Source organism: Agelaius tricolor, unplaced genomic scaffold (genome assembly GCF_023055355.1).
Source record: "Agelaius tricolor isolate 1412-34295 unplaced genomic scaffold, bAgeTri1.0.p SCAF_11, whole genome shotgun sequence".
Lineage (NCBI taxonomy): Eukaryota > Metazoa > Chordata > Aves > Passeriformes > Icteridae > Agelaius > Agelaius tricolor.
In genome coordinates, this window is record NW_027269271.1 from 26080779 (window position 1) to 26097182 (window position 16404).

At 39.4% G+C, this 16404-nt stretch overlaps 1 protein-coding gene across 2 annotated transcripts; it reads right to left on the reverse strand.

The window, feature by feature from the left end:
- Positions 1 to 1832: 1832 nt before the first annotated feature.
- NDC1 (NDC1 transmembrane nucleoporin) lies at positions 1833 to 16390 on the reverse strand. Of its 2 annotated transcripts, XM_071436766.1 has the most exons (18): positions 16274 to 16390; positions 15747 to 15867; positions 14706 to 14807; positions 14363 to 14537; positions 13758 to 13896; positions 12236 to 12344; positions 11382 to 11433; positions 10751 to 10883; positions 9673 to 9765; positions 8294 to 8375; positions 7298 to 7453; positions 5958 to 6212; positions 5708 to 5826; positions 5426 to 5476; positions 4936 to 4999; positions 3994 to 4094; positions 2924 to 3084; positions 1833 to 2085 (listed from the first exon to the last, which is right to left on the reverse strand). In XM_071436766.1, the coding sequence occupies exons 1-18, from the start codon at positions 16313 to 16315 to the stop codon at positions 2022 to 2024; spliced, it is 2019 nt and encodes a 672-aa protein (XP_071292867.1). In that variant the 5' UTR covers positions 16316 to 16390; the 3' UTR covers positions 1833 to 2021. The 2 variants fall into 2 exon arrangements, with proteins under 2 accessions (XP_071292867.1, XP_071292868.1); XM_071436767.1 differs by lacking the exon at positions 14706 to 14807.
- Between the last annotated feature and the right edge of the window lie 14 nt (positions 16391 to 16404).

Sequence of the window (16404 nt, forward strand, 5' to 3'; positions counted from 1 at the left end):
TGAAATACCACCAGAGTTTGCCAGGGGAATAGAATTATTCCCAAAGCCAAAACCAGAGTAAGATGTTATCAGTTACTCAACTTCAAAGGGCACCCAACATACACTTTATATTCTTGTATACTGTGATTCACAGGCATGAGATATTGTTAAAGATGCACTTTTAAGTTAAGGCTTAAAAAAAAAAAAGTCTTCAGCTCTTTAAATATTGGAGCTGTTAAAGAAACCACAAAGCAATCAGCTTTTGAAAGATTTCCTGTCATAGGGAGAATGCTTTGAATCACACACACATCAGTAGATATGTGCAAATCTCTGCTGCAACACAAGGACAGACCTCAACCACTCTGCCATCAAAAAGTCATCTGCATTTTAAGCCCGTTGTTCAGAACTGTAACATTTAATTAGAACTTACAGTTTATGGCTGTGGGAGTGTTGCAGAAAATACCACAGCAATAAAAGAATAGTACTGCACCTGTTCAAAACTCTGAAAAATTTATTTGAAACTTTCATCTGCAGGATTTGGGTTACCAGTTACACCTGAGGTACCAGCTAAAGCATCAGGTGCACATTGCAATGCCAAAAAATATGCAAAATAAATTATTTAATAACTCAGGCAGTTAAAAGGCTTCTACCTGTGGTAGAAGTCAAGCATGGGGAAGCTTTAGCTTAACCTTTAAACATTGGGACAGGTTATCTATCACCTTACTGCATTTGCTATGGGCCATCTCAATGCAAAAAGAACAATTCTCACTTTCACTACCAAATCTAACATCTGCAGTGTCTGCATTACAAAAAAATTACCTCTCTGTACTGAAGAAAGCAGTATGCAGGTCTCACTGGAAATTCAGAGGTTTCTCTTTTACCCAAACCTTACTGACACCCTATTACTACACAGCTACATCACACCAACATAACTAACACCACAGCCATCCTCAAATCTTGGGTCCCCTGTTAAAGAAAACAAAAAACAAAATGAAACAAACAAACAAAAACCCCCCCCCCCAAAAAAAAAAAAAAAAAACCACAACAAAAAAATAGGATTAACACCACTGAAGGAAAATGATAGTTTTGTTTCCCCTTATCAAACTAAATTCATTTGCAAGACCACTTAGCTTACTGTTCTCATCTTCATACTCCACACATTTTCCAGTATAGGTATCACAGTAACTGGAGTCTGTTTAAAAACTGAGTAGTTAATTTTCAAATTTTTTAGATAGGTTTTCAGATTAAAAGCTTTAAAAAAGCAATATTTTTCACCAGAATCTACCAATAATGTGTATCATTTTGAAAAATTTGGATGTGTGTAGGACACATCTGTCGTTCACCGAACAGAAAGCTGTTGATCTAAACTTTAATTCCCAGTATCATTACTTAGGAGTTTTACTAACTGCAGTACTGTATCCTGTAAGTTTCTGTATAGATCAGAACTTGGTTTGCTAAGTCACCTTAAAGATAAAATCTGAGCTGCTCCCTTCCCAGGCAGTATTTGTGTGCTAATAATGCCTTTCTGCACACCCATTTTACTCTGAAGGAACATTTCCAGCTTACAGAGGAGCAGCATGTTTTATTCCTTGGCACATCTGTTTCCTACACTTAAACTCCACTCTTGATCTTAAAGTGTTATCAACTAAATTTATGAAGCACTTAAGCACTAAGTATCTACGTGAATCTCTCCTCAGCCCCTTAACAGAAGAGAGTAGGGAAAGAACACAGTGTGAAAAATAATGAAAGATCTGAGTGTCAAAATAACTCCGGCAATCTTAAATGTCATAGTCTTACCTAGAAAGAAGAACTGGCACTTTCTCATTTGTAAGTGATATTAAAAGAAGGCAAGATGAATTTTACAAGTTTTATTATACAAAAAATGATCCAAACCCATAAGAACTCTTCTACAGTTCTAAAAGTTTTGTTCTGCAACTTATACTTCCATATGCTTTTCCAAAAAGCCAATGTAAAAAGCCTCATTAGTCCCACTTTCTTCTTAGTAAAAGTCTTGAAAAAACCAACCATAGCTGCATCAAAATTTATTCTTTGTAGTCCAGGAATTGCTGAAGTCTTTTCTTATGTTCTGTAGACACTTGTACAGCACTAGAAACAAATGCAGAACATTTTACATTAGAATACAAAAATAAAGTCTCATGCCAAAATTGAGTGTACATTGAAATCAATTACACTGAAGCTAAATTTTATGAAAAACCATCTATGTTCCAAGACAAAGAAGCATATTAATCCTTGAAACTGTCAATTCCTATCCTCAACAGCTTCTAAAACATACCTATACCAGGAAACCTTGCCCATTTCCTTACCTCTAAACAGCAACTGATTAACTTGCAAGGATGATTTAGGTAAGAAAGAATCTCCTAAAAGGATCCCTCCTGTATACTGAGCACTTCTAAACTGAGGGACATTTCATCCCCAGAGGGAGAGATGGGCAGATACTACAGGAAGTTTCAGTCCCACATATTCTAAGGCCAAGGATGGAAGTTTGCCTGCTGGGAGAGTGGCTGAAGAAGAGCTGTTGGACAACCAGGCAGCAATGGAATTTCATTATTTGGACCCCTCATAGGATTTTCTCCCTGCAGAACAATCGCCTCTAGTTGATTTATCTTCTTTTCAGCAGCTCAGATTTATTAAACAAGTGGTATTCATGAACTGCTTCTAAAGAGTTCATGAAAAGTCACTAAGAAAAATTGCCCAGACATCTATGAATAATAAATTTGAAGGAGGACCATATATCTACACAGGAACTTTTTAAGGTTCCACAAATAAAAAAAAAAAAAAAAACCAAAACTAAAATACCATATTATAATAATGTAATGTATAATGACCAGAAGGGATTTTCCCCTAAATTTTGATTTTCACAGGTCCTACAATAACACTAATTAAACCAAATTTAACAAGAAAGCAATCATGAGGAAGTTCTTACTTCAAGTGCTCTCCAAAGACAGTAGTTATCCTGTAGAGGGCTGTTTTCAGAGATGCTCTAAGTGCAAATCGTAGTGTTTTGTAGGATGTGTCCACCAGGCTCCCTGAAATCCGGGGAGGTTTGCTAGAAACATGTGGCAGTTTGAAATGTCTGTCTACGACCTGATGGGAAAAACAAAGAGATTCCTGTCATCTCTTCAATTATTTCATCATGTAACATGTTTGTGTCAAATAAAGCAAAGACAAGGTGGAATTTCTGAACTCGCAGTAAGACACACAAAAATGTTTTGGGGACTGAGCATTTCCCAGCCATCAACAGGAACACAGAATCAAGTTCTGTGAAATTAAATTCTCTGTTACTGAGTCTTAGGCTAAGAACATCACATGCTGCAGGAGAAACACAATTCTGTCCTGTATTATGACTTGTTTCTTTCACAAACAAGGGCTTTCTTTCCCCCTGGTGCCTGTTCTTGGAATAGATGACTTACACTGAAGAACTTTAATAACCTCTAAATTCTTTCCAAGAACTTCCATTAGGACAGTGTGAAATGGTTATGTTAATAGGACATGGATAGCCTTGGAAATAAATCTGGATTTTTTAAAGCACACATTACACAAACATCAGTAATTTGAGAGTAGTGTCTTACTATTAGCAGAGACACAGATTTTATCTCTTGAGATTTGCAATGTCTCCAAGTGCTCCACATTGCACCAGGAATTGTGTGCAACAGATAAAGATCAAGTTCTAACTCTGCAAAAGATATTGTATTAGAATTGCTGCATCCCTGAAATAAACTCTTCAATTGAGCACACAGTAGCATTTCTTTAGAATTAAAAATTGCATATTTTCTCCTTCCACATTTTAAAAAACCAACAGGTTTTTCTTTTATTCAGCTGTTTCATAGTGTACATAGTGTCAACCAGCTGTTTTGGTTAGATTAACTGCATCAGAGCTGTTTTAGTGGCAGCAACTTCAATGTTATGACTAGTCAGCAAGGTTATTATGTAAAATCAGCAAGACTCCTCCTCTCCTAAATTTGCCTTGCAGCAAGGAAAAGTTCACAGTTTTACCTCCTGAAGAGTCAGTAACGTGTTCAGGATAGCTGGCAGTGTAGTTTGGACAACTCCAAACTGGTCTTCAGTGAAGGAGGCTGCTACCAAGTGAGACAGACCTTTAAAAAAAAAAAGAAATTTGTTGTAATTCATGCTTCCAAAGGTGAGAATTCAGTATCAAAGATTATGGTGTTGCCTGAAGATTCCACCAGTGTGCTGGAATACCTCAGGACTTGCTGCTGCCAGCTGAAAGTCACCTCAGCTCATGACCACTCAGTGGTTTGACAGGTGTATAATAGCTTGAGGTTGGTAAAGCAAGAGAGATTTATATAAAAATTATGTATGATTCCCATCTCCAGACTCTCTACATCCCAAGCCATCACCTTCAATCTGACACAGCATGGCACATCTGCCCATAGAACACATCACCAAGGAAACTGATCAACTTTGCACAGTCAAATGCAATAGAAGATTCTATCAATATCAGTATTTACTCACAACTTTGAAAGAAACAATAAAAATCCAAAATGTAATTTCATACTGTCATTGTTCTTCTAATTCTCTGCAAACCAGCTTTTTGTTTATTTGCCAAGTTATTATCTGAGTGCCTCCCTCAGCTCCCTATGAATAATAGGGATAATAATTCCCAGAGCCTTTAGTCAGAAAAGCTGTTGTAAAAAGGCAACACAAATCTGTCACTAGAAAAAATGTAAAAGTGATACATGGGTTCATATGAGAGAGAAGCACCAGAAATCAAGTTTAGGAATCTGTACAGAACATAAGAGATCTCACATGGGATCTCAAAACTAACAAGTGAATTAGACTTAGTCATGTTGGTGTCTGAAATGCAGTTGTGTTTTTGTCAAAAGCATTTAAAAGATTTTTATTGTTACATTTATAAAGCACAGAGCCCAGAGAGTTTTCAATGAACCCAGAGTGGATCACCTGGAAACCACTTACCTTCCAAAGCCCAGATGTGCATTTGGGCATCACAGAAGACAGCCTGGATGGAGGCTTCTGGGTGCTGAGAAAGAAACCAAAGTGCTGTGAGTGCACTTTATAAATAATATTGCCAAACATACAGCTTTCAGAACAGACCTGCAAGGCCAACAGATCTTGGGAAATAGCCAGAAAAATCTGATCTAAAGTAAAATTTTCTTTGGACAGAAGCTGCCCACAATGCTACAGCTGTAATTGAGGAGGAAAAAAAAAAGTGTGGGGGGGAAGGATATACATGAGCTAGTGTTCGAGGGCTAAGAATACTTTAAGTAAAATACAGTTTCTAATCAGATGAGTTTTAAACAGCATTGTTATTCTTATTTTCTGCTGGTATGGGACAATCCTGCTGTGAAACCCACAGCAAGGAAGAAACTGTACTTATGGAAAGCTTTAGATGAAAATACAGGTTTTAAAGCCATTACCTGTGTCTCAAACACAGGACCACCCTTACCTTGCTGAAGAAATACATTATCAATGCCCGTTTGGACAAGAAGTTTTTTATCTGAAAAGAAACAAAAGATTAAACATATCATCTGCATTTATTTAAGGCATGCACAGTTGGCCCTTCTCAACCCTACCACCTTCACACAGCATAAAGGCATTGGGAATGGAGGGAAGGATTTGTGGTATATAAGCTAAGTAGAGAAGGAAGCATTCATTCCCTAAAGGGGAAAATTCTTCCAGAGAGGTATCACCTAAGCTGCACCCCCTATGCACTGAAATTTTACTCCACCTGTTCTTGCTTGTTCTGAAGCCATGTGTAAATAAATCTTGGCTGCACTGCCTCGCTGCCAGTTCTTGCAGCAGAGAGCACTGGGGAGGGTTCATGGTGGGAACCATTCATTTGCTGATCTGCAAGGAAAAAAATACAGTGCCTCAGAAAAACTGATTGCTGTCCCTTTCATCCTCACAATGCAGCTCTCCACTGACAAGGCCACTACACTTATGGCTCTGAGGCTCAAGTGCTGTGGGAGAATCTTTACCTGAAACCGACGTCCACAGCTTTGGTCCCCTCCTCGTGACATGGGGACTTTGGACTGTTCCATGCCAAGGAGACTTTACATCCACAGCTCCCATCTTGTAACTTAAAGCAGGAGAGCTGAAAGGTGAACCAACATCAGAGCCAGGAGATGTCTTCACAGGCATCAGGGATGGCTTAACCAGGGGAGACATGGAGGCTCTGAGAACAATGTTGGACCTCTGTGACTGGAATGACATATCTTCTATCCCAGCAGCTCCTAGGGACAAAGAACACACTGCATGAAGACAACAGGCTGGCACAATGACACAGGAGATGGCTTTGTTATTTGATTGCTATTTCAACAACTTCTGTATCAGAGCTAATACAAAAGGACGTGGTTAGCACTCTGGTCTTGCAAAGAAGTACACATCAACTTAAGCATGGAGTGTTTTCAAAGTTCATCAGCTTAAAAACAGCAGTGATGAGAAAGTAAAAAGTGATGAGAAAATAAATATAAAATATAAATATAAATTTAAATAAATCTTTTGCATTTATTCATTTTACTCCTGCTAGCCAATATTACAACATCCTGATATATATATAGGTACATAGAGTGGGCTCTTAGCATTAAGTACTAGAAGAAAGGCTATCCATAGAAGAATGAAAAGTCATTCTGATTGGCATGTAAGAAAAGGCATGTCTGTCTGCAAATCCAAGGATCAGCAGCACGAGAAGAAATTCACCTGTGACATACAACAATGCCTGCTGTTGCCAGGGCACTGCCTGCTAAGGGATTCCATTACCTGGCAGCCTTGTGCTAACACAGCTGAGCTGCCAGGAATGATGCCCAAGTCTGGCATGTAAAACACCCAAAATGCCTGGAGGCTGCTCACAGCTCAGGAGTCAGATTGGGATTTCCTCACTCTACAGTGATATTAGTGAATCACACAAACATAAACAGAACCTAATTTTACCATCTTAAACTAATCATAAGAGCAGTTATGCAAATTACAGAGCATCTCTTGGCATGACTTAAATTCTCCCTGTGCTGTGTTGAACCACTTACTGAAACTGTGATAATCAGACTTTTTTTATTCATGCAAGCATGGAAAAAATACTGTATTGAACATAATATCATGCAAGTAAACAAACTGAGTAAACAAGTTTTCTAGCTATTTTGGGATTACTTCAACACAAATACCTAAGATTAATTGGGGGAGGGATCTTTTTTGTCTGTATTTATTTGCAGAAATTTTGTCTGTATTTATTTGCAGAAATTTTCCTCATAAAATTTAATTGAGACTAAGGTATCTATTGCTACCTTCATGCTTTACAAACCTTTATGAGAACTTTCTCACATACCTGGAGTCTGAGGAGGTACTTTCAGCTCTCCCACTGGTGGCTTTGCTCTCCCATTTGCTGCTGCTGCTTCCTGCTGTGCAATCAGCCTCTGAGTCAGGTCACTGAGGAGACTCAAACACTCCCGGGATATTGCAGTCCAGTTGTGAGGGTGCCCACCTGGAAATGCACACAAAGAGCAGAGTTTACCCCAGCTGCTGCTCCCTGCATCCCTCTGACAGTGCCCACGTGCTCTCAGCAGGAGCCTCACTGTCACAGTGCCACTCAGCTTCTAAAACGCCGCAGGGCATTTCCACTGTGGCAGCTTGTTTGCACTGAGAGAAGGTGAAAACATGGGCAGATTCAATGGATAACTGTAAAAAGAGTTCAGTGAAACCTGCTAAGCAAGCAGGCAACACAGGCAGTTCAGCCCATCAGATCTGAAATCACTGAACAGCTAAAATGAACAAATACCAGTGGCGATGTCAACACAGTTTTGAAGCAGTACAAACACTAGAATTCCTGATAAGGTGCTACAAAAAGTTCCTGAGGGCTTCTAAGCAGTTTTAATTGACCCCCTCTGCCATATCTGAGTACAGCAAAAGGACTGTGCACTAACTGAAGTTCCAGCCAGTGTTTGCTCTCACAGCTGCAGTGGTGACTCACTATTTGTACCTGATTTCCCCTCACTCACACACACCTCAACATTCAGCTGCCATACACATCTGTTAGGTTATCCAGTCTGGACTGGTGGTGTGAAGTGGGCCCTGCTTTCAAAATCCTAAACCTGTGTTTCCTCCTGGCTGTCATTTAAATCCAACAGACACCACAACTGGTTTGAGTTTAGCAGGTGAAACAATATGAATATAGATAACTAAGCAGCCTTTTGGAAAAGGCACCACAGGGAAGAAAGAGGCTCCTGGCTTATGCAGCATATCTTACATCATCACATAATTTCTAAGAGTGTTTGACTGGTGATTTTAAAAAAAGGAATCAACACAAAATAATTTTTATAATTACCTGGCTGACTGAGGCTGAAGACTTCCTGCCGTCGAACAGGAGAATACTGAGAAAGTAACATCAAGTCTTGTAAGGCTAAAAACTGCAAAGAAAGGAAAATATTTTAGTGCATGCAAAATCCACTGTATTTGCTTAAAAAATATGTAGTTATCCATACAAAATCAATCCCTCAACTCCCAAAGAATGAGTTCATACTGGCTAAAACCAGTCATGTAACACAAAGAGAATGGAGGCAAATCCCCCAAACTACCCTGGATGGGGCTGCAGAGCTATTAAGAGCTTTAGTGATATGTCAATTCTCAGGAGTTCAAGAAGATCTAACACTTGCTTTATTCTAATAGCTCAGGCAGAAAGGTAATAAGACACTAAAAAGTCTAAGAAAAGAACTGTTTTTGCAAACCAGAACTCAACTACAGTTTTAGGGTCAGTGCCTTATGGGACCAACCTATCACTGCTTTTTCTTGTGATCGAGCAATTAATGTGCCAAACTAAAAATAACCAGATTTCTCACAACATTCAAAACCCTATTATAATTTGGACATTTTAATGACATCTGAGATCATGTATTAGATTTTCTGTTCCTTTAATTCTTTGTACTCAACTCTTCCCCACCTATCCTCAGATAAAGCAGCAAAGCTTAAAAAGGTATTGCAGCCTATTATATCTCCAGCTTTATCAGAAATCTGTGAAATCAGTAAAGGTAGAATTTGCATGTGCAAGTGAGTATTCTTATTTTTATTTACATAATACCTCTTCAATGAGGTCTCCAATTTCTAAGTGTTATCATCAGTAAGTCCTATTAATGTTTAACATAGACCAAAATTCCTCTTCTTTACTCACAGGTTTTAAGTAGCTTTTTACTATTGCCTTTTATAAAAAAGAAATCCAACTTCCAACCTAAATATGAAATGTTTATATTTCATATTTATATAAATATTTAAATATTAACATTTTCAATTTCAAGAGAGAACACACATGTGTTCTCAAATATATGTTGCAGGGACAAGATGTTGAGAGTACAAAGGTTTGAGAAAACACCTCTTTATGTGACAAGACTCCAAGATGAGTTACAAAAACCTGAATGCCACTAAGCTGCTGGTTTTGCATCAGTACACACCATGAGACTTCTGCTGCACACAGATCTCTCCTCTAACAAAATGAATCTTCAGCTAATGGTAACAGCATGGTGAGCACCAGCAGATGTCACCACTTAAACAAATTTTCATCATTAAATGCAACAGCCTGTGAGTGCTCTGAGGCAGCTTCTCAAGGAACTGACACCTCAGTGACCAGAACTGGGACCTGGAAGATGTGACTGGATGCTCTGAAAAACACCTTTTGAGCACACACCTGTCAGGAAGAGGCAGGAGCTCAATTACCTTTATAAGGAGGGGAGGATTGCTGTTTAAGATTTTAGGCAGGCACTGGTCTGTCTCCTGAGCAAATGTTGGTTGAATGGGAAAATGATGACTCTAAATACAAACATCAAAATTTATGTTATACAGAGGAAAGCACAAGAAAATCTTATGAAAGACCAGTAAACTGGCCTGGAATTTCTAACATAGAAACAAAAAGAGTTTACTCCTTTCCTTTAAAAATGAGAAATCATAGAAAATCCAGATATCTTTATAATCTTCAAATAAATATTCTCATGTGGCTAATCTCACAATTTCTTTCTTGACTTTTCAATTATCACTATGCAAATATTTAAAAGCAACTTTGGAAGTTATTTAGCTCATTAAGAAAAACAAAACCATGTGGATAAACAAATCTTTTTTTCATCAGCCAAAAGGGCAAAGTCCATTTTATACTTTCACAGATGGATGATTTCTTTTGTCTCCCACAGGTTTATAAGCAATACAGTAATTAGAGAGGTTGACAAGGTGTTCACTGGTGCTTGTTATTATCCTTTGAGACAGGTTGCTCACACCTCAGAGCTGTTGTTATGTTTGACTCATTGTTGATCTTTTCTCAATGTAGTCACAACAACTATACCTTTCTAATTAAAGCTAATTAAACACCCCAGCAGCACTGTATTTGCCATTTCATTCCATGAGTACTTTGCACCAATACATTGACCCAGGATTTAAACCTCACTTTTTTTTCTCTTTTATCAAGAGTCTCATAGTGTTTTAATTTAAAAAAATTAAAATCAAGTTAGAGGAACAATTTTTTCCTCTCTAAGGAAATATCTGGAAACAGAAGCAGGAGTAAGAGGAGGAGGTGGCAGGAACAAAACATGAATTTTGTAAGGAGCACAGGTCTTGCTATGAGAAGAAAGGGAAAACCAATTAATGCCAGGTCTCTCTTGACTATTCAGTTATCAGCTACTATCTGTAGTGCATGCTGTGAAAATTCAAGAATTAGGAGTTATTTCCTAGTACAACTGCTTTTGAAATGAAAGAATGATCTGTGTCACACTGATGATGTAACTGGAGCACTGTCACAAGTACTGACCTCTGTGGCATAGATTTTGAAGAGCAGCCAAGCAATGTACCAGGTCATCAGAAGGAACACACCACTCAGCCAGGTATGGTAAAACAAGGAGAGATCCAATAAGCCACTCAGAGTGTCAAGAGGATGTAATTTACTGCAGATAAAATAACCAAGAGGATATAAGTATTTTAGTATTCTTATTATGAACAATTAATGAAATTCAGGAAAATAAATATTAATTAATAATGACTACAGTTTTAGCCAATTAACATATGAAGACTCCAGCCTCCCTATTCTAAAACAAACAACAGTCATAAAAAAATAAGGATATTCCCCCTGCCCTCACTCCCCCCCAAAAAAACCACCATAGAAAATCAGATAAAACTCATAGATGCAATCTGGAGTGTTTACCCTTTCTAATACTTTAGAGATTAACAGAAAATAAAAAAAGTGATCTCCTAATTACTATCTTAATGAAAAGATGGTTCCTGCAAGGGGATGCTAGTTCCTTTAGGATTCATTTCAGAAAAGGCCAGAGCTGCCCACATTTGTTGTGGAGAGGCAAAGAACTGAGTCCTGCTGCCAGGCTGCACTTCCTCAGCAAAGGAACCTCTCTTCAATATTCCCAGTTTCCAGCACAATGTCCTCCTACCTGTCTGTGTGAAGACCCATCGTGGTACATATCCATACCTTTGGGATATAACCTGGGGGTTCAAAAAGAAACTCTGAAACAAATACAACACCACAAAACACACACACAGTAGGCCAAAAAAAAGAGGACAAAAATAGAATTTATGCAGAAACAAGAGACTGGTCTTCTAACTCACATGGACAAGGAAACAATCTGCCTTTGGGGATTGTTTCAAGAAACACAAAAAAGAAAATGAAAAAAGGCTTCAGGCTAGCAGCTGTACACTGAGAGATGTAGACCTCCTCTTTTATTGCTGCTTCTCAGCAGTGAGTTAATTGTGTTTCCTCACTAACAAAAGAGGGTTAATAGTAATCTAATATTAATTTTCACTACAGCCCAGGCAGCAGCAAAGTGCTTTTAAAGACTTAATGGAATCTGATATAGAACCACCATACTTCTAATTTATCCCCTGATGTAAATAAAGGGATAATAGTTCTTGCATATTTTGACATCATTTAGGATGATAATTACAACCCTAACAAAGAATTCCTGATTTTTACAAAGTCCAGTGCAATCATCTTCATCAGCACAGATTTTTTTTTTGCCATAGACCAAACTCCATTTTCACATGGGAGGGAACCATCCTGCCTCCCTCCAAATAATATTCAGGGCACCTGAGAGCAAAGCCAAAGTGCTGATCTTTGCCTAAAAAAATGGGACCAGCAACCTTACACACAGGGAAGTCCTTCCTGCCCTCTGCTGGAGTGCCAGGCTCAGCTCTGGGACACCACAGCAGCAGTCCAAAGCCTGACTGATTAAAATTTTCAAACACAGGAATTACAAATAAAAAAATAGAGAATTTCAGGAACCCTTACCAAAAAAGTAATATGTGACACAGAAGTTTCTAACAAAATATAGTGATTCCACACAACTGTGTTTTATCAGGAGAGGCAAAGATCTTCTGAAACGTAAATACTTGTATTGCTAAAACCAAACAAAATAAATAGTTTAGTATTCCACATGCAGAACTAATCAATGAAACAGTTAATAAAAATAGTACAACAAAAAAGGACAAGGTACTTGAAAGCATGAAGTCTAGATCAATTAAAAACTTAAATTAAGGTAATTCCAGGTGTTACATTGATTAATTATGATCCCAATCTTTCCTGACATTTTATAATCATTTCTAATTCTTATCCTGTTTCCTGCTTGTAGCAGTGAAAATGAAGAATGGGGTAGACTGACTCAATACACAAGGGAACAAACCAAAATAATCCTGTCTAATGCAAAATAAAGGGAAAAAAAGAGGGCATATTTAATCTACTGGATTTCATTTACATTCTAAATGTTCAATTAAAATATAGGGAAAATTTAGACAAGCCTGAGTTCCAGAGTCAGGAACCAAGCAGCAAAACCAACATAACACTGATACTTTCCTCCAAATAAATAAACTATATATGTTTCCAAATGACTGAAGCAACCCAGATGACAAATGAAACCAGGAAAATCAAACTATGCAAATGCAACCAAAGTGATTTAATTTTTTATTTTACTAGCTTGCATTAGGAAACAAAAAAGAAAAAAAGGGGGGAAAAACCAAAACCAAACAGAAAACCCGAAGAAACTAAAACAAAAAAAAAAAGATAATTAACAATATTGAAATAGTTTTTTTTATTATTCTAACTACAGCATTGCCAAAATGCTGCTTGGTTTGCTGATGAATGGTCAGCAAAATGCAGCACACATGTTTTCCACTATAACACAACCAACCCTGGTTAAAGACATCTCTTGCCCAATTGTTTGGACTGTGTCATTCTGGGAATCAGGCAAAGTTCATGGCTGCTGTGAGGCTGCAGCAACAGAAATATTTTTAAGGTGATGCTTCACACTGGTACAGATTTCTGCAGGACTCCTCCAGAGGAATTAATGGAATTTCAGTTTCCATAGTGCTACACACACAAAAAGGCTTTGGATGTTGAGCTCTAAGCAAGATTTAATGTGCTATTTAGACTTGAACTGAAGGGGTTTTTTAACTGTCAAGATTTTCAGCTTTTAGATGACCCTTGTTGTGAGTTCCTGAAATTGATACCCAGTTTGTGCACATTGTCTTTTTCCTGTAGTTCACCTGCTACCTCAGCCAGCTTTTAACAGGCATCAGAGGGTGCAGGGTAAATCTTAAAGAGTCAGAGCACCCCAGTTTCTGTTCATTTAAAAGGAGCTGAGCAGGAGGAGTAGGATGAACACTGCTGGCATTTAAAGCTGGGTGTACACTTCATCTATCAGTGACAGCAGCTGCACACAGGCAGCTCCTGCTGCCACACTCATAAATTATCCAGGCTTTTTTGAGCACTGTTTCACTTATACATGTCTTTCTACAAAGATGCTTAAAGCTCTTACCTGTATGATTGGAAATGGCAAATAATTCATGTTGTTAATAAGAAAGAAAAGGCTGTAGCTGTATCCCAAGAAAGCTCCAGAAAGTAGAAAGAAGAGGTGATACTCATTTAGGCACATCTGAGGAACAGCATCTTCTAGGCTAAAACAGAAAACTTAGAATCAATTCTGAGTGCAAAACAAAAAGCTGTTCAAGCCTAAGGAAACTCAAATCAGAAGCTTGATTTTACTTTGCTGATCTGTACATCTGATGATATCTCAGCAAGTTTTTTGCTGAAGTAGGAATCCCACCACCTGTTTTTGTAATTTATGCATGAAACATATGCCATTAACCACCAGACCAGGACTTAGTTCAAGTGACAACCAATTTGTCATCAAGAATGAAGAATCCATTAAGAATCCTGGAAATGTATTTTTTCTGCTCCAGTTCTCTCTGCATTGTAACATTCACAAAGGGGGGCATTTTTTGTCCTTTAATAAAGAAAATCAACATATAATTGGGTTTTGAGAATACCCAAATTCTTGGGATTTTTTTTTTGAAAGAAACCATCAGTAAATACATTTTACAATAAAAGTTCATTGTTTATCTTTGACACACACACAATTACCTTTCTGAAGGTGTGCAGGACACAGCAAGAAACTGGAACCTCCCTTTTGTCATGACTGTAGCACACCAAGCAACCAGCATTCCCATGATAGCATGAACAAAGGAATGGATCACTTGCTGAGGGTGAATAATTTTTCCTATCAGTGCTAATCGAGAGCATGGTATCGATGGCACCACTGTAAATAAAAGCAGAAAAATCATTTCACCTCTTAATAATAAAATCTGGCATTAAAAAATAAAAAAGAGAAAAAACCCCACCATTGTCAGGATCAATCACTAAATTATAAATGATCATCCTATTTAATTTAGGTATCAAAAACAGTTCAACAATTTACACAACCCACCTGCATAAAATTCAACGTTGAAGATGCTTATTACTATTATCACCACAGACATCAGGAAGATACAAAAGATGACATAAGATGTATACAAATCATTGAAAGAATCTAAAAAATAAAAATATTATTGTTCAGAAAATTGGAATAATACAGCAGCAATGCAGTAAGTAACAGAAAAGAGCACTTAAGCAATGGAAAATAATCCACTGAATGCTTAAAGGGAAGTAATGGCCAATGGATTTTCTAATCCCACATGAGGTCTGCCCAGCTACAAAACATTTCTGCACAAAAGCATATTTAAACTTCATAGAAACTATTTGACACCCTTATAACTGGTTTTCTTATAAATCGACACTCAGAAGTTTGTTTAAAAAAAACCAAAACATTAAACTGTGGCTCAAATATCACATTTCCATTCATTTAAAAAAAGCTGCAGCCATCCAGCCACACCAAAAAGGGAAGAAATTTCTTACAGAGTGGTTCTTTTGAGCTTTTCTGTTTTCAAGGGAGGAAGGAAGTCAATTCTCTCTGCCTGGAGCAGCTCAATGATCACAGGCAACGAGCTTCCAGCTAAACATCTCTCAATTTTCACTGCAGGCACTCAGGGGAAGTTATTCTCACCATGCACAGTGGCTGCTTCAGGAATTTCTCTTAGGATTCAGTGCACCATAGAGAAAAGTGAAGAAGGGAACAGGTGGAAGGGGAAGTGTGTCCAAGGACTCAGAGCAGACAACTAAAGCACTTAATCTGTTTTTTTGGTGTTGTTGTTGTTTCTTCTGTGAGGGATAGACTCACATGAACTTGCAACACTTATTCCCACCTAGGGTGGACTGTGGCTGCTGCAGCTTTAACACAGAAACATTTCAAAAGCCGAAGACTATTCGAAACACAAGTGTAACACGATGCCACCGTCAGTTCCCGTTATCTGGGACTGAACGCGAAACAACAGAGTGTAGAAAAAAAACCAAACAAACAAAAAACAAACAACAATAAACACAAACACAAACAAATGAGAGCAAAATCAGGAGGACGCGGCCGGGCACCTACTGGAGATCCAGCGCACCGGGTGGAACGGGTCGAGGCCGCTGAGCACGATGAAGGCCGCGGTGCAGAGGGGCAGCAGCAGCACGGACCAGGTCACGGCGGCGGCCACTCGCCAGCCCAGAACCTGCGGGGACACAGCGTGAGGGACCGGGACCCGCCAGCCCAGCGCCAGCACAATCAATGGTGACAACGGGAGGGACCGGGAGGGGGACCGGGACCTGCCAGCGCAGTGACTGCACGGTGACAATGGGAGGGACCGGGAGGGGGACCGGGACCTGCCAGCGCAGTGACTGCACGGTGACAATGGGAGGGACCGGGAACGGGAGCCGGGACCCGCCACGGCAGCGCCTGAGGGGAGCGCAGGGTGAGGGGAGTGGGGCTCATCCCCCGGAACCTGAGGGGAGACACAGTGAGGAGGCCGGGGACCGACACCATCCGCCAGCCCAGCGCCTGCAGGGAGAATAGAGCCGGGACCGGGGAGGATGCGCCTGAGGGAACACAGCCTGAGGAAGCGCAGCCCGAGGACCGACCTGCCGGAGCAGCGCCCGCTGCCCGCCCGCCGCCCCCTCCATGGCCGCGGCCCGGCCGCCCGTTCAAAGCCGCCGCCCAACGGCCCCACGTGCCGGACCCGCGACACTTCCGCCGCGCGCCCAGGGAGCAG

Bases quoted from the DNA above. Each gene is read 5' to 3' on its own strand.
- NDC1 (XM_071436766.1), bottom strand. From the start codon at position 16,315: ATGGAGGGGGCGGCGGGCGGGCAGCGGGCGCTGCTCCGGCAG. The intron at 8,376-9,672 runs GTAATTGAGCTC...CTTTCTTTGCAG, and splicing joins ATCCTCCCCTCCTTATAAAG to TTTTTAGCCTTACAAGACTT. The intron at 5,477-5,707 runs GTGGAGTAAAAT...GTTTCTTTTCAG, and splicing joins TTCAGAACAAGCAAGAACAG to ATAAAAAACTTCTTGTCCAA.